The 19,070-nt window shown below is 45.8% G+C and overlaps 1 protein-coding gene across 1 annotated transcript in view; it reads right to left on the minus strand.

Annotated features, from left to right (window-relative positions):
• Positions 1 to 2,871: 2,871 nt before the first annotated feature.
• LOC137562702 (tetratricopeptide repeat protein 39A-like) overlaps positions 2,872 to 19,070 on the minus strand; it is a 116,487-nt gene continuing 100,288 nt past the window's right edge. Inside the window, exons 16-18 of the mRNA XM_068274299.1 lie at positions 18,056 to 18,170; positions 6,593 to 6,709; positions 2,872 to 4,821 (exon numbers count right to left, since the gene is read on the minus strand). Of these exons, the coding sequence (XP_068130400.1) occupies positions 4,701 to 4,821; positions 6,593 to 6,709; positions 18,056 to 18,170 (353 nt within the window). The 3' untranslated portion in view covers positions 2,872 to 4,700. The remainder of the gene's footprint in view (positions 4,822 to 6,592; positions 6,710 to 18,055; positions 18,171 to 19,070) is intronic.

The following is a 19,070-nucleotide window of genomic DNA, read 5'->3' on the forward strand; positions in this document are numbered from 1 at the left end:
ACTCCTCCCCCCCCTTTGCTTCTAGTATAGGTAGCCAGATGACACCCTTAATCCCTGCCCCCCCCTTTCAGTATAGATAGCCAGCTCGCCTTCACACAGCAGCAGTCATCAGTGTCACTCATTTCTCAGCTCGTCTCCAGAGCCGAAGCTTCCTCTTCCCCTCTGTCTCCAATGCTGCCTAAGTCCATAGCCACCCGCCACAATGCAAACATGCACAGAGAGCAAGTTGGCTGCTTGCAGCAGAGCACCTCGGTCAGGGGCTCGCCTGATCTCCCTGTATTGCAGCGTTTGCAAATGCTGCATAAGTTCATCCTGCTGCTTTGGTGCCCTTGGTTCTGTGGTGCCCTAGGCCATGGCCTAGGGGGCCTTGGCCTAAATCTGGCCCTGCACGCAGGCCACAGCAGAGGGAGTTAACTCACCCTTGTTATCACCTCTGGTCACAGTGCTCCACACCCTTTTCATCATACATGTCAAATTCTGGCCAGCAGAGCTGTCAGATTTGGCCCATGAGAGATATCCCCACTTTGCATTATGTTTGGCCCACCAGTCTAGACCACCAGGGAAGCTATATTGGGGGTGAAGCCCTAGATCACCAGGGAAGCCATAAGGGAAAGGGAGGAGGAAAGTATTAGACACCAGAGAAGCATGGGGGGAGGGGGGTAGACACCAAGGAAATTTATAGGGGAGGGCCACTAGACTCCAGGAAAATGTATAGAAAAGGGAGGGGGTCATTAAACACCAGGGAAATGTATAGTGGAGGTGAGCTACTAGACTCCAGAGAACTGTATGGGGAGGGAGGACCACTAGACACCAGGGAACTGTATAGGGGTTGGTGGGGGTCCATCACACACCTTGGAACTTTATAAGGGAGGGAGGTGGCCACTGTACATGGAGGTTGACTCATGACTTAAAGTGAGCCCCTCGCAGCTGATCGGTGTCCTCGCCGTGTCCCTCAAATCCTCCTGTCCCCGCCGGCGGCTACTTCCGGTTTCGCTGTCAGGCTGGGAACGCGAGTAATTCTTCGCGTTCCCAGCCACAATATCGTCCTTTATGCTGCTTTGATTAGATCCTTTACATTTCAAAAAAAAGAGGAAGACTACATGAGATCAGATTGCAGGATACTCTACAAAATCATATCTAAAGCCTGTGTATGTGACAGTACTTTGTATGGTTTTGATCCAGCTCTGAAACATGTCTGAAGAAGAAACTTAAAGTTTCAAAAGCTTGCAAAGGAATCTTGTACAGTTAGTCATTAAAGGGGCACTATGGCTAATCTCTTCATTTTAAGTCCCTTTAACAAACATTTGTATGGTTAGCATTGTTAATGTCATGTATTGTGACTGTTGAAAAGGATTTTTTAAACTGCAAGTACACGTATATAGCTAATGAGTCACGTCGGGCAAATTTACCTTACTGACGCCGATTCAGTTACTGAGCTCAGAGCAAGCTGCAGCCGCCGTACAGCGCAGGAAGGCACTGTACGGCTCTATCGTTCCACGCTGCTTGCTAAGGACCCCTGATTTGAAGCTGGCACAGCGACGGACACCCTGTTGTTGTCCGTTGCTGTGGTAACCAGCATTCGGCTTTTCAAGCATGCAAAACAGCGGCGGCATCAGCTAGCAGACACAAGCGCTATTGCTGTGTCCTGCTCACGTGCAAAATTATATTTATAACTATCTCCTTCCTGAAAACTCCTCCGTGTTCATAAAAACAATTTCCCTAAGAGACACGATGCAGGACACAGCAATAGCGCTTGTGTCTGCTAGCTGATACCGCGGCCGTTTGCGCAGGTGAAAAGGCAAATGCTGGTTACCACAGCAACGGACAATAGGTGTCCGCTGTGCCAGCTTCCAATTAGGGGTCCTTGCTGTACAACGGCTGCAGCGTGTTAGAGTTACACGTTGGAATAAACCTATCTGATCGGACCAGAGAGGGGGAGGGGGGGGAATAAATCAGCAATACAAAGAGCAGTTACAGTGCCTCCTATTATACAATGGTTTATGCTGAATCGGCGTCAGTAAGGTAAATTTGCCCGACGTGACTCATTAGCTATACATGTGTACTTGCAGTTTAAAAAATCCTTTTCAACAGTCACAATACATGACATTAACATGCTAAACATACAAATGTTTATGTTAAAGGGACTTAAAATGAAGAGATTAGCCATAGTGCCCCTTTAACCTTTTGGGGACCAAGTACGTTGAATCAATGTCCAGCAGGTGGTGCTACTGTTCTGACTTGACGTGGATTCAAAGTCCGCGCTAACGAACCGCCCCGATGCGATCGTGCGCATCATATGACAGCTGGCATCTCCCCTCAGTGATCAGCAGCCATTGCGTATGGCTGCGGATCACGTGATCACTACGATCGCCGTCGGATCGTAGTGATCAATTTGACAGCTGCGGCGGTAGGGTGGAAAGAAGAGGATCCACTCACCTCCCTGCCGTTCCCGCGACGATCGGCGCCCCCCACCGCTCTTGCCGGCATTTCTGCTCCTTCTGACGTCAGCACCTGGTCCCGGCTTGATGAGGTCATCAAGCCGCGACCCGGAACTGAGCGGCAGTAGGAGCTGAGATGCCGGCCGGAGCGGAGGGATCCGCTGCGGCTCGTCGCTGGAGCCTGGAAGGTGAGTGATTGCTGCTGACAAGGGGGGGCACCTGGCCACACAGGGGGAGACAGCCCAGCCAGACCCTTCTGGGATCCAGCTGCCTGACCCCCCAAATGCGCCCCCCCGCAAAAATGCCTGGTCCTGAAGGGGGGGTTAGGCGGCCGGTCCCGAAAGGGTTAAAGGTATCACCTAAACAACTTTTGTTATGTCTTCAGATGTACAGTCAGACACACCTTCCAATACAAATACGTACAAGACACGTGTCCAAAACTATACAGTTTATTAAATTTACAGCCACTGATGCTCTTAGTGCCAAGGGAGACCTGGCATCTCCTAGACACACTCAGCAGCTTTTTATCAACTTACATTTTTCTTTTCATAATGACAATTGCAATAAATACAGAAATGTTTCCGGATTAAAGTATAAACAGTAATATACAGTAACAAGCATTCTAAAGACATTAATAAAAATGAGCCACTTTGGCAATCTCTGCTCTTACAGCCAAGTTACAGACTAAACGTTATGCTTTTTTAGAATTGGATAATGTAAGGAAGGATAAGAATCTCTGCTGGGTTTTTACTGCTGTGTTCTTCCCCGACTCGTAGTTGTGACATAAATGCTGGCATTTGAGGCCAAGGTGTCTCTAAGGAGCACGTCAAATCTAAAATTCCATCTTACTCCAACGCTATTAAAAATATTGGTCTTTAAAGACAAGTGGTGTACAACCATGCCAATAACTCATGCTTGCATGCAAATATGCAGTTTGAAAGTCAGGCCAATCAGATGCATTTCCTGCTCACTTTTATTGATCCAGGTGTGCATAATATTCATGCAAGCCAGACTATCTCCTTGACCACGTGCCTGCTTCCTGTCTGGACAGGAAGTGAAGTAAACTGCAAAATGAAAATACAGTCAGCAATTCAAGCCTGAATACAGATGCAACTCCTCTGCAACCTATCCAAAACTGGTGTGTGTGTGTGTGTGTGTGTGTGTGTGTGTGTGTGTGTGTGTGTGTGGTGTGTGGTGTGTGGTGTGTGGTGTGTGGTGTGTGGTGTGTGGTGTGTGGTGTGTGTGGGCTCGATTCTGAACTGATTTAGATGGTTAGATAGATAATTTCGGACATGTCCGATCACCGTTCAATCGTTTTGCTGCTCGATTTGTCATTGAAGTGAATTGAAAAAAAGATAAGAAAAAGAGCTGAAGATAAGAGAATTGAGTGGGCAAAACGATCGGGCGCAGAATCGACTCGTGTATTCCCCGCATTACACAAAATTTTATGGCATGAGTCTGACGCTCTGATCTGTAGGAGGAGCAGGGCTGTATATTTTATATAGGAACAGTGCCACCTAGCTGCAGCAAGTTTTATGTCAGATATTGAAGCCATGCAGGAAAATGACAATGTGGGACGTAGTCCAACAATGGAGCATGAAGGGTTATCCTGTATAGAGAAGTGCACAGCTGCAGGCAAGCAGGGGACCCCACAATCCCTTTCCGCCCCCAATTTCGAAGTTTCTAAAGGGAAGGTTTATTAAAAAAAAAAATACTAATCAACCTGATTGCTTTGAATATTTTGCTTTGTTCAATTTGGGGTTTAGATGGGTTTTTCTGAAGCAAAAATGTTCCTCGATGAATTCTGTAATTGTAGGAAGACTGGTTCCCTAACACGTGAATGACACGTCTTGTTTTTCGGAAGTGTGGCACAAACATATAGAGTACTCATGGGTGACTACTGCTGGCCACACAACATACAATCTTTGAGCAATATTACGTGTGTGGTACAAGGGCTACTTAAATAATCTTTCCAAACGATGTAACATCCATTGCCTTATACACATATCACGTTTGGACAATTAATGTACAATCAGATTGTATGGTGCGTGGCTAGCTTACGACGGAAGCACAGGTCATTACTTGGGAGCAGACCTTGAACAGCTGGGCCTTTTGTGGTCCGTAAGGAATCTGCTGCAGCGCAAGCGCTTCCTGAGCACACGGGAAACATAAAATCACGACAAGCAAACCCCGCGCACAACTGCATCAGGACCACTCTATGCAGGATGCCGGTCCAATGACCAAACAGGCTTCTGTGATTGGTCAGGAGAGACCAGCACCATCTACACTGTTCTCCTCAGAGTCTGGTGCTTTCAGCTTCGAGAGGGCCGCATGGATCCTGAAGAGGGTGCGAGACTCCATGGAGTAATTCTTGTAGTTGTTCCTAAGGAAGACAAAAAGGATTTGTGAGCAGACTATAGGTGACCACACACACCATACAATTTTTGAAAGATCTGTTCAATTTAAGAATTGCTATCAATTTTTCTGACCAATGTACCGCACACATATGTTCACGGTTTCCCCAATTATGATAAAAATTGGTGTGTATATTAATAAATTGACAATCTAACACACACCATACAATCTTTAGAAAAATTGAAGAAAAATTTCCAACATTCTGGATCGATAAAAATAGAAAACAATGGGAAATCCGATCAGATTTTTCAGTCGAATGAAAAAAAAAAAAGCTTTAGATTTTTTCGGGAGATCCGATCATATTTATCGAATTGTCATAAAATCGGAACATTTTATTGTATCGTGTGTGGCCACCTTTTAAAAGATTGCCATCATGAAAAATTTTAAAATTTTAAATACATGTAAATACATACGAATAAGAAGTATGTTTCTTCCAGAGTAAAATGCACTATAAATTATTTTCCCCCTAAGTTGCTGTCACTTACAGATGTTAGCAGAAAACAAATGGAACTGACAGGTTTTTGATTAGTCCATCTCCTCATGGGGGATTCTCAGTATTTTATTTTTTGTTTTTTATAAAAGTACTCCCTGGAGAACATCTAAATAAAGACACAGGTAACCCCCCCCCTCCCTACCAGTTTGCACACTATTCTGGCAGTTGGGCCGAGCAACTTCCATTCACCAAGTGCTTTTGAAAATAAAGAAAACCCTGAGAAACCCCCATGAGGAAATGGATTATCCCAAACCCTGTCGGCTGTCAGATTTCTACTACCTACCATGTGTGACAGCAACATAGAAAAGTAATTACATATTTTACTCTGGGAGAAATGTACTTTTTATTTACAGAATGTGTTTTCATGTATTTTAAATTGTACAATTTTTCACTATAGTGGTCCTTTAGTTATTAAAAAGTAGTGACTTAGCCCGTTTAATAACTTGCTTGGTCTGTCACTAATACCGCCCGATCATGCATGCCCGCCGTGCGTGCACACCCGCCCCTTCTGGCCCCGTCCTCCTCCGGCTCACCGCAGTATCTCTGCGTCTGTCCCTGCACATGCGCAGTGCAAAAAAGCACTGACACAGGGACGGACGCAGAGACATTAGGGTTTTATCATATAGGATAAGATTTAATTGGTTTCAGGTTTAGCCTAGTCCTCTTGCAGGAAAATGTATTTTTCATTCAATGGAATGAAAGTCAGATGACAGAGCGCTCAAATGTTTTTTTCTGTGGAACCCTGGTTGAGAAACTCCAGTCTATTGTGTTCCAATAACTGGCAAATATTATATAGAGGCAAATATTGTGCTTTGTCAAAACACATCTGCTTTACCTGTTACAACTTACCATACTTTGTTTTCAACAAACAAAAAACAGCTAACACAGGATGACGTGTTTACAAACTTGTGACAGTTGGTGCATAATACGGAGTCATTAGCAGAAACCGCCATACATACGAGTGAGTCGCCATCACGGGAGGTGTGGACAGACTGCTGAAGCCCCCTCGCAGCAAAAGAGAGCAGAGTCTGACCTATCGGTCGGAGACTGCTAATGGGGGACACATTGGTGGAACGTGGGGACCATAGGAGGAGCGGGAGGCTCTATAGAACCCAGAGCCTTAACTCTTTTTTGTTTTACTTTTTTTTTTTAACTTTTTTTTTTTTTACGCTTTAGAATGCCTTCAAGTTTGTTTTGTTTACGGACACCCAAAGTTGCGCAACTGCTTACCCTGCCCACTACTTACTTGGCACGACGTAGAAGCAGGATGGCGTCTTCTCCCCGCCGTTGCTGCATGTAGAGGAGACTCAGTTCCAGGAGTGCGTTGGGGACCAAATAATGGTCGTATTTTATCTTCTTCTCGCTGCAGAGACAGGGAAAGAACATCAGGTCACAGCCAGACAGGGGATACGTCACACTCTTCCTACAGCAGTGTCTGCATACTGAGTACCGGGGCAAGCACCCCGCAGGCAATATTGTATTTTCCAGCGTATAAGACAAACCCGTAACTTTTTCAGTTAAAATATAGCGTTTGGGATATACTCACAGTATAAGACTACCCCTCTCAACGCACACCAAATTAAAAAAAAAATCATATACTGTACTGTATGTGGTACCCAGTATACAGATGATTGACTGGTTGGATTGGTCAACTCTCCCTAAGCAGATTGGTCAGCTTTCCCTGTTTATCAGAGCGGGATGGAAGAATAGTTTGCACTGTGCCCATAAAAACACGCCTCTTTCACCCCTCTGGCCCGCCCTTATATCCTATTCACCTCCTTCTCTGCCTCTCATATCTCACACATGTGCGCCTGCACCGCTTCACTACAGTCCTGAGCAGCGAGATCTGAGAGGCGTTAACAGGATAGGGCGGGCCAGACGGGTGGAAGAGGCATGTTTTATGGGCACAGCACAATCTCTTTCTTCCATACCTTGGGCGTCCCAGACCGTGCAGCATGAGGGATGACCAACCCCCACCAGCATATGCTGTGACCTTTGAATCTCCAGCACCCGGTAATTAAACATCAGCATGTTGCGCATGCGCATCACGTATCAGCATCGCGCAGGGACGGATCTAGGGGGGGGGGGGGGGCAAGCGGGTATCTTGCCCCAGGCGCAGTTTGTTGAATTCTCAAAAAAGTGGCAAAATGAATGGCAGTTTAGGCGCCAAAACCTGACCTTGCCCCAGGCGCAACTTGGTCTTGATCCGTCCCTGGCATCGCGTAAACATCAGCATGTTGCGAAAGCGCCTCGAGTATCAGCATCACGTATCACCCGGCATCAATGAAGACACCTGACTTTTTAGATTCTAAAAAGTCAGGTGTCTTCATTGATGCCGGGTGATAATTTAGAAGATTAAGGGTTATATGCCAAAATATACTTATTCTTCAAACTTTCCCCATCAAGCCGCCACTGCAGATCCATCACCACTAAAAGCTCCAGGCACAGGAACACCTTCTTCTCTCAAGCCTACCTCCAACCATAACCCCCCTGACCTCCCATATCCACTGAGTCTTTCTCCGTGTATCTCGGAACCTATGCATTATCATAATCTATGTCTTTAAATAAGTCTGGTGTACTGCACTACCGTAAACCTGGTCTGTTAACCTCCCTGCCGTACAATTTCTGCTGGATTTCGGTGCAAAAAATGGCTCCATTAATGTTCATGCCATTTTTGCATGTAACTTACCAAAATGTGTCAAATCAAGGGTCTAGTGTACATTTTGAACATAAAACAAGTTTCAAACAAAAAATCATGTTGAAAAATGAATTTAACCACTTGAGGACCTAGGGCTTTCTACCCCTTAAGGACCGGCCACTTTTTTTCCATTCAGACCACTGCAGCTTTCACGGTTTATTGCTCGCTCATACAACCTACCACCTAAATGAATTTTGGCTCCTTTTCTTGTCACTAATAAAGCTTTCTTTTGGTGCTATTTAATTGCTCCTGCGATTTTTACTTTTTATTATATTCAGCAAAAAAGACATGAATTTTGGCAAAAAAATGATTTTTTTTAACTTTCTGTGCTGACAGTTTTCAAATAAAGTAAAATTTCTGTATACATGCAGCGCGAAAAATGTGGACAAACATGTTTTTGATTAAAAAAAACCCATTCAGCGTATATTTATTGGTTTGGGTAAAAGTTATGGCGTTTACAAACTATGGTGCAAAAAGTGAATTTTCCCATTTTCAAGCATCTATGACTTTTCTGACCCCCTGTCATGTTTCATGAGGGGCTAGAATTCCAGGATAGTATAAATACTCCCAAATGACCCCATTTTGGAAAGAAGACATCCCAAAGTATTCACTGAGAGGCATAGTGAGTTCATAGAAGATATTATTTTTTGTCACAAGTAAGCGGAAAATGACACTTTGTGAGAAAAAAAAAAAAAAAGTTTCCATTTCTTCTAACTTGCACCAAAAAAAAAAATGAAATCTGCCACAGACTCACCATACCCCTCTCTGAATACCTTGAAGGGTCTACTTTCCAAAATGGGGTCATTTGTGGGGTGTGTTTACTGTCCTGACATTTTGGGGGGTGCTAAATTGTAAGCACCCCTGTAAAGCCTAAAGGTGCTCATTGGACTTTGGACCCCTTAGCGCAGTTAGGCTGCAAAAAAGTGCCACACATGTGGTATTGCCGTACTCAGGAGAAGTAGTATAATGTGTTTTGGGGTGTATTTTTACACATACCCATGCTGGGTGGGAGAAATATCTCTGTAAATGACAATTTGTTAATTTTTTTTACACACAATTGTCCATTTACAGAGATATTTCTCCCACTCAGCATGGGTATGTGTAAGAATACACCACAAAACACATTATACTACTTCTCCTGAGTACGGCGATACCACATGTGTGGCACTTTTTTGCACCCTAACTGTGCTAAAGGGCCCAAAGTCCAATGAGTACCTTTAGGATTTCACAGGTCATTTTGATAAATTTCGTTTCAAGACTACTCCTCACGGTTTAGGGCCCCTAAAATGCCAGGGCAGTATAGGAACCCCACAAATGACCCCATTTTAGAAAGAAGACACCCCAAGGTATTCCGTTAGGAGTATGGTGAGTTCATAGAAGATTTTTTTTTTGTCAAAAGTTAGCGGAAAATTGATTTTTATTGTTTTTTCACAAAGTGTCATTTTCCACTAACTTGTGACAAAAAATAAAATCTTCTATGAACTCACCATACTCCTAACAGAATACCTTGGGGTGTCTTCTTTCTAAAATGGGGTCATTTGTGGGGTTCCTATACTGTCCTGGCATTTTAAGGGCCCTAAACCATGAGGAGTAGTCTGGAAACGAAATTCCGCAAAATGACCTGTGAAATCCTAAAGGTACTCATTGGACTTTGGGCCCTTTAGCACAGTTAGGGTGCAAAAAAGTGCCACACATGTGGTATCGCCGTACTCGGGAGAAGTAGTACAATGTGTTTTGGGGTGTATTTTTACACATACCCATGCTGGGTGGGAGAAATAACTCTGTAAATATACAATTGTGTGTAAAAAAATCAAAAGATTGTCATTTACAGAGGTATTTCTCCCACCCAGCATGGGTATGTGTAAAAATACACCCCAAAACACATTGTACTACTTCTCCCGAGTACGGCAATACCACATGTGTGGCACTTTTTTGCACCCTAACTGCGCTAAAGGGCCCAAAGTCCAATGAGTACCTTTAGGATTTCACAGGTCATTTTGCGGAATTTGATTTCCAGACTACTCCTCACGGTTTAGGGCCCCTAAAATGCCAGGGCAGTATAGGAACCCCACAAATGACCCCATTTTAGAAAGAAGACACCCCAAGGTATTCCGTTAGGAGTATGGTGAGTTCATAGAAGATTTTATTTTTTGTCAAAAGTTAGCGGAAAATTGATTTTTATTGTTTTTCACAAAGTGTCATTTTCCACTAACTTGTGGCAAAAAATAAAATCTTCTATGAACTCACCATACTCCTAACGGAATACCTTGGGGTGTCTTCTTTCTAAAATGGGGTCACTTGTGGGGTTCCTATACTGCCCTGGCACTTTAGGGGCCCTAAACCGTGAGGAGTAGTCTGGAAATCAAATTCCGCAAAATGACCTGTGAAAACCTAAAGGTACTTATTGGACTTTGGGCCCTTTAGCGCAGTTAGGGTGCAAAAAAGTGCCACACATGTGGTATCGCCATACTCGGGAGAAGTAGTACAATGTGTTTTGGGGTGTATTTTTACACATACCCATGCTGGGTGGGAGAAATAACTCTGTAAATGGACAATTGTGTGTAAAAAAATCAAAAGATTGTCATTTACAGAGGTATTTCTCCCACCCAGCATGGGTATGTGTAAAAATACACCCCGAAACACATTATACTACTCCTCCCGAGTACGGCGGTACCACATGTGTGGCACTTTTTTGCACCCTAATTGCGCTAAGGGGCCCAGAGTCCAATGAGTACCTTTAGGCTTTACAGGGGTGCTCACAATTTAGCACCCTGCCCACTTGCCAGGACAGTTAACAAACCCCACAAATGACCCCATTTTGGAAAGAATACACAACAAGGTATTCCATGAGGGTAATGGTAAGGTCATTGAAAATTTTATTTTTTGTCACAAGTAAACGGAAAATGACACTTTGTTAAAAAAAAAAAATAAAAAAAAAATTCTGCTAACTTGTGACAAAAACTAAAATCTTTTATGAACTCACCGTGCACCTCACATAATACTTTAGGGTGTCCTCTTTCCAAAATGGGGTCATTTGTGGAGTCTGTCCTGGCATTTTAGGGTCTCTGCAATCATTACATGTATGGCCAGTATTAGGAGTTTCTGCTATCCTCCTTATATTGGGTATACAAGTAATGCACTCTGGGCTGAAAGGAAAAATGAACGGCAAACATACCTTGCTCCACATCAATGGCAGATCTTCCTCCACATCAATGGCAGTGATAACCTCAGGAGAGAGACACCCCATGCCACCCTGCACTCAGGGTGAGCCACCAACTTATGTGACTGGGCCTCAGAACTTTAGTATACAGCATTATGCCTGTAGGATACAGCAATATGCCTGCCAATAGAGATGACTCTGTGTGGCATTAAAGCATCATCATAGGCCCAAATCACATATAAACCGGGGGTGTCCACACTCAAGGGAAATTCAAACATGCCGTCTTATATCGCCAACCCAGGACAGATCAGCAATATCAAGCATGGAAACCGATCCTTCTTGCCACTTTTATGCTTACCCGTTTGGTTTTCAAGCTTACCTCTCCTCTCCCTGCGACAATGTGCGAAAGACCACTGAGTGTGTGCCTACTCCTGTGTCTGGAGTTCCCTAGGTTCTAATAGTGTACCTGCTCGTGGTACCTCTCAAAACACGGCCCTACGCATAGGCCAGGCTGGTCAGGACAGCGGGGACAATAAAAATTGGTGTCATTCCTTCTTCCAGTCCTGCTGCAGACACGACAACGTTTTCTTCGGATGCGTTGACCTGGGGCACACGGAATCTGATAGGCGTAATGCCTACCATGCAGTCGGCTAGTTGCATCTGGGGGGGGGGGGGGCCTGGCACGTCCTGGATACAGGATGTCCAGAATGATCTGTTCCTGAAATTGGAGGAAAGATCCAGTTCTCCCAGCCTTACTGTAGAGAACAAAGCTGTTGTAAACTGCCAATTGAATCAGATAAAAAGACACTTTCTTATACCAGCGTCTTGTTTTCCGGGTAATTAAATAGGGCGCTAACCTCTGGTCATTGAAGTCCACCCCTCCCATGTTGACATTATATTCGTGGACGACAAGGGGCTTTACAATGACCTTAGTTGCCCGTTGAATTTGGACTGTCGTGTCTGTGTGAATGGTGGACAGAAAGTAAACGTCCCTCTTGTCCCTCCATTTCACCGCGAGCAGGTCTTCAGTACGCAAGGCGGCCCTCTGCCCCCGTTGAAGTCTGGTGGTAACGAGCCGTTGGGGGAAGCCCTGGTGACTAGGCCGCGCAGTGCCACAGCATCGGATTCCTTCTAACTTTAGGTGCTGAAAGAGGGCCACACTTGTGTAATAATTGTCCACAAAAAGATGGTACCCCTTCCGGAACAAGGGTGACACCAAGTCCCACACAACCTTTCCACTGCTCCCCAGGTAGTCAGGGCATCCGACCGGCTCCTAATTTTGAGTCTTTTCCCTCATAGACCCTAAAACAACATGTATAGCCTGTGGCCCTTTCACAGAGCTTATACAGTTTCACCCCATACCGGGCACGCTTGCTTGGGATGTACTGTTTGATGCCAAGGCGCCCGGTAAAGCGTAAGAGGGACTCGTCTACGCAGATGTTCTGTTCAGGGATATAAGCATCTGCAAATGTTGAGGACAGGTGGTCTATGAGGGGCCGAATTTTGTGGAGCCGGTCATAAGCAGGGTCTCCCCTTTCATGACAGGTTTCGTCGTCGTTGAAGTGCAGGAAGCGCAGGATGGACTCAAATCGTGTCCTGGACATGGCAGCAGGGTACAAGGGAACATGATGTACTGGGTTCGTAGACCAATACGCCCGCAATACATTCTGTTTCATTAGTCCCAAGTGAAGGATAAGGGCCAAAAAGATTTTAATGTCGGAAACTTGGACTGGTTTCCACCCGAAAGGCTGGGCATACATGCTCTCCGGGTGCTCGGTGATGAATTGTGTGGCTTTACGGTTGGTCTCAACCACAATTAAGTCCAAGAGAACCTGGGTGATGAACAGCTGCAAAAAGTCTAGGGCCGTTCCTAGATGAGCTGTCGCCACCTGGACTCCAGACTGGGCAGTGAAAGGGGGCACTACGGGTGCGGCGGAATCAGGGGATTGCCAATCTGGTTGTGCCAGCACCTCTGGGAGTCTATGGGTACTACGGGCCCGTCTTCTTCTTGGTGGCTGCGACGGGGGTACTACTGCACTTGCCACCGTACCAGTTTCGACTTCCATGCTGACGCTCACCACTTCGCCAGGGTCTACAGAAGTACTGGTACCAAGTCCAGGAGATGCTGCGCTGCTGGTGCCTGCCTCACCAAGAAAACTATCAACAGCGCTAGCACCACCCTGCTGCCCTTGAGGCGGATCCTGCGCCACCTGCGGTCTAACGACTTGGGGTCTGGTACGCCTGGCTCTAGCCGGGACCATAGCCTCGTCATCACTATCAGTCAGGGAACCACTGCTTTCTACAGGTTCAAATTCGGACCCGGAAGATTCGACGGATGATTCTTCCCAAAAGAACTCATCCGACTGGTCCATGTACCTGTATACCTCGTCATCGGAAAGCCCCCTTCTTGCCATTGTGGATTGCTAAATTTATGGGGTTTTCCTCCGAGACTACCCAGAAAAAAAGAGCACCTACCTAGCAAAAAGGGAGTATTTGAGAGGTATTGGGGTTGGTGGGAAGCGGGGTCTCAGAGGCAATCAAACAATCACGGGACAATCAAATACAATTACAGCACAATCGACTCCAATCACAGCACAAGCAAATCTGATGCACTCGGAAGGTGGTGGTTGGGTGTGGTGGGGGGGGGAGGGTAGGGTTGGTGTGGTGGGGGGGGTGGGTTGGGTGTGGTGGGGGGGAGGGTTGGGTGTGGTGGGGGGGGGGGGGTTGGGTGTGGTGGGGGGGGGGGGTTGGGTGTGGCGGGAAGTGGGGTCTCAGAGGCAATCAAACAATCACGGGACAATCGAAGCCGATCACGGGACAATCAAATACAATCGCAGCACAATCGAATACAAGCGCAGCACAATCAAATCTGATGCACTCGGAAGGTGATGGGGGGTGGTGGTGGGGTGGGGGTTGGTGGGAAGTGGGGTCTCAGAGGCAATCAAACAATCACGGGACAATCGAAGCCAATCACGGGACAATCAAATACAATCGCAGCACAATCGAATACAAGCGCAGCACAATCAAATCTGATGCACTCGGAAGGTGATGGGGGGTGGTGGTGGGGTGGGGGTTGGTGGGAAGTGGGGTCTCAGAGGCAATCAAACAATCACGGGACAATCGAAGCCAATCACGGGACAATCAAATACAATCGCAGCACAATCGAATACAAGCGCAGCACAATCAAATCTGATGCACTCGGAAGGTGATGGGGGGTGGGGGTGGGGGTTGGTGGGAAGTGGGGTCTCAGAGGCAATCAAACAATCACGGGACAATCGAAGCAGATCACGGGACAATCAAATACAATCGCAGCACAATCGAATACAAGCGCAGCACAATCGAATACAAGCGCAGCACAGTCAAATACAATGCACTTGGACGGTGATTAGGGGGGGGGGGGGGTCTGAAGGCGATTTGAGGGGGTGGGGGGTTGATCAGGAGCCTGCACGGGGCAGACTGAGTCCTGATCTGATGAGAGGCAGACACAGGGGGTTACTGATCGCAGATCAGTTAGTGATCGCTGGGGAGGACAGATGTAAACAAAGAGCAGGGGATGTAATCAGGAGGGGGGTATGAGGGCAATCGAGGGCCTGGGCAGGTGATCGGTTACCCCCGCGGGGCAGTTAGGGTCTGCTCTGATGGGTGGGGGTGCTGAGGGGTGATGGACAGGTGATAGACAGGTGATCAGAGGGGGATCAGGGGGTAAGGTAGCTGTATACAGATGTATACAGTATACAGGGGGGTAGTCTGGGATGGGGTCTGGGGGTGATCTAAAGGTAGGGGGGGGGGGGATCAGGGGTGACTAGGAGGCAGTTAGGGACCTAAACTAAGGGGCAGCGTCGCTAGTTAGTGGCAGGTGGGGGGGGGGGGGGGGTTTGCAGGGGTGCAAGGGTGCTAGGCAGGGGTCTGCTGGGGTGATCAGGGGGGGTATGAGGCCTGGGGTGGGTGATCAGGGGGGCTGTTAGGCAAAAAAAACGCTGTGTGTGCTCTACAGGGCCGGCCTTAGGTTTCACAGCGCCCTGAGCGAAACCTGATTTTTGTGCCCCCCCTTCATCCTCTTTGCGTATACACGCACGCACGCACACACACACACACACACACACACACACACACACACACACACACACACACACACACACACACACACACACACACACACACACACACACACACACACACACACACACACACACACACACACACACACACACACACACACACACACACACACACACACACACACACACACACACACACACACTTCCTTCTCTCCTGAGATATCTCCTAGGACAGTGTCTCCCAACCTTTGATGTTGTTGCACATCACACCAAATGCTCAGATCTCTGTGACACGTCACATATGTATAATAGAAAAAAAAAATACTATTAATAACCACAAATGGATGGAAAGAGTGCATTATCTTAAATATACTTAAAAATGAAGGCTAGAACCTTTATGGAATATTAATGAAAACAATCAGTGGGACAGTTAGGTGCCCCCCCCCCCCACCATTTAGAATGACAAAGAAAAACAATTTGCACCACACGTTATAGCCACAGTGCCCCCCCCCCCACCCCCCCCCCCCCAAAAAAAAAAATAACCGCTTTCAGATTCCGTATAGGTAGGTAGCCAGGTATAGGTGCCATAGTATAGGATCTCATGTGTAGGTGCCCTCAATATAGGTTGCTAAGCGTAGGTGCCCCCAGTATAGGAAGTCAGTTGAGGGTCTCCATCCCCTCCCATAGGTAGCCAGGCGTAGGTGCCTCCAGTATAGGTAGCCAGGTGTTGGAGCCCTCAGTAAAGGTAGCCAGCTATAGGTGCCCCCAGTATAAGAAATCAGGTGTAGGTGCCCTCAGTATAGGTAACCAGCTATAGGCGCCCCCTTGGAAGCCGGGCACCCTGAGCGACCGCTCCGGTCGCTCATATCAAAGGCCGGCTATGGTGCTCTACTTACAAAGTGCTTCCTCCTCGCTAGTGGTCTCTGCAACAATGAGACCACGAGGCGAGGAGGAAGCACGTATAAGGCACTTTGTTTACCTAACAAAGTGCCTTATACATCCTGATTGGGCAGCTATGCGGATTTCTCCGCTCGCCGGCTCTGCTAAGTGGCCGGCGAGCGGAGACAAAATGCCCAAGTAACGATCCCGGGCGGAGGATCGCGTCACTGATGACGCGATCGCTCCGCCCATGCCCCTACAAGGACCGCCACCAATTGTCAATACGGCGGTCCTTGCGGGGTGCACTTCCCGGCCGCCAATTGTCAATACGGCGGTCGGGAAGTGGTTAAGTTTCCATTTCTGCCAGACCACAATTTCTCCACTGTTCAGCTTTTGGCAGAAAACATGCAGTTTTTGGCATGCTTTTTTTTTTTTTTTTTTGCATTAACATTTGCGTTCATGTGATGATTTTCGCATACAGGCTTCCAGAGCATGCGAAAATTCACGTATGAACGCAAATTTTAAATGCAGAAAACCCATGAAAAAAAACCCTGCCTTAGAACAGCTGGACTCCATACTGTTTTCAGCCATTTTTTTTTCCTGGACGAGGGCTCCTCCATACCGCCAGGGAGATTAAACTTGCACTACTGCCAACGCCTGTGTGTACCAAAAGCAGGTCCAGGTATGACTCTTGTACTTGGCGAATTAAAGCAGTAGGATTAGCCATACTATGCCAGGGGGGAAAAAAAACCACATATATAAGTAGATAATACTGGATCTACTTACATAACATGTATTGTACTGTCCACGTTTTAATTTCAGTGAACTTCATATAGTAAATGAAGAGAATTCTGTTCCTGGTGGGAACCATGTCTTTTGCCCACAGTTTAGGCTAAATACTGATGTCATTTCTTCCCTTAACTTTTTTTTTCTTTTCTCCTCCAATCACCTCAGCCTTGCTTGTAAACACAAGTGAGCAGAGGATCATATTTCAGCTAGGCAGGGAAATAAAGGGAAGAGGAATGTATTATAGATAAAAAGAACCCCCAGCATGCAACTGAATGGCAATGGCTATTAAAGGGCTATTGCTTCTAAGGTATGTGATAACAGCAGGAAAACTTTTGAGTGCAGGATTAGTATCTTTATCATTTAATACACTCAGACCAGTTGCTGTTGAAATGTCATTTTTATGGTGACAATTCCGCTTTAAAGAGAATCTGTATTGTTAAAATCGCACAAAAGTAAACATACCAGTGCGTTAGGGGACATCTCCTATTACCCTCTGTCACAATTTCGCCGCTCCTCACCGCATTAAAAGTGGTTAAAAACAGTTTTAAAAAGTTTGTTTATAAACAAACAAAATGGCCACCAAAACAGGAAGTAGGTTGATGTACAGTATGTCCACACATAGAAAATACATCCATACACAAGCAGGCTGTATACAGCCTTCCTTTTGAATCTCAAGAGATCATGTGCGTGTTTCTTTCTCCCTGCAGTTCTCATGCACTGAAATTTCAGGCTGCTCCTTTTTCTCCTGCAAACAGCTTTGCCCTTGTCTGTAATTCTTCAGTATGTGAAAGCCCAGCCAGCTCAGAGGACGATTTATCCAGCTTGTAAAAGATAAGAGAGAAGAGAGAAGCTGCTCTAATCTAAATAATACACAGGCAGTGTGCATAGAGGGGTCTGGAAGGGGGAGTTCATATCAGAACCACAACACTGAAGAACTTGGCAGCCTTCCAGACACAGGCTGACAAGTCTGACAAGAGAGAGATAGTTGATTTATTACAGAGACGGTAGTAGTATAAAGTGCTGCAGTAAGCCAGAACACATTAGAATAGCTTTTGGAACTTGTAGGATGACAAAAAACGGGATGCAATTTTTGTTACGGAGTCTCTTTAAGGTTAATTGTGATACCTCTGGTGGATGTGGGTGAAGCACTGCTCGGCCTGTGCCAGGTTCCCCCGATGCCTCAGACACAAACCCTTCAGAAGGAGGATGGAGCTCCGGTCGTCCTCAAGGTACTCGGTGGCTGTCCCAAGGCAAGGAAATCATCAGAACATATATATTTATTTTTTCTAAATGACGTTTGATCTTATCTACAGTGGAGATGATCAATAAGATGCTAATAATTTTGAAACTGATGCAAATGTTATGTTAATTCTATGCAAGCTTGGAACGGGACCAAACAAATGCAAAAACTGATGGTTCCTATTTGGCAGCCAAAGAAAAAACAATATACCTGTAAGGTCACCTTAAAATGTAGATAAACATTTAATCAACACTACATTATTTAAAGGATAACCGAGGTGACATGTGACATGATGAGATAGACATGGGTATGTACAGTGCCAAGCACACAAATAACTATGCTGTCTGTGTTCCTTTTTTTCTTTCTCTTCCTGAAAGAGTTATATATCAGGTATGTAAGTGTCTGACTCAGTCCTGACAGGAAGTGACTACAGTGTGACCCTCACTGATAAGAAATTCCAACCATAAAACACTTTCCTAGCAGAAAATGGCTTCTGAGAGCAAGAAAGACATAAAAAGGGTCAATAGTTCATAGATTTTAGCTCTGACATACTTCATTGAATGTGTCATTGAGCAAAAACAATAAAACAGTTAAAACAAAAAAAAGTAGATTTAAACAAAATAAACCTGTGGAATATCTTAAAAATTCATTTTTATGATAAGGAAGATAGATACAATTGTTTATTTCATTAGTTTATTTTTGCCTCAAGTGTCCTTTAAAAAAAAAAAAAATAACACAACAACCCGCAAACTGTCTAAAAATGGGGGTCGGGGTTTGGGTGATTTAAAGAGACACTGAAGCGAGAATAAATCTCCCTTCAGAGCTTATATTCAGCAGGGGCATGTGTGCCCCTGCTAAAACGCCGCTATCCCGCGGCTAAGCGGGGGTCCCTTACCTCCC

The sequence above is a fragment of the Hyperolius riggenbachi genome, chromosome 3, assembly GCF_040937935.1.
Source record: "Hyperolius riggenbachi isolate aHypRig1 chromosome 3, aHypRig1.pri, whole genome shotgun sequence".
NCBI classification, from domain to species: Eukaryota; Metazoa; Chordata; class Amphibia; order Anura; family Hyperoliidae; genus Hyperolius; species Hyperolius riggenbachi.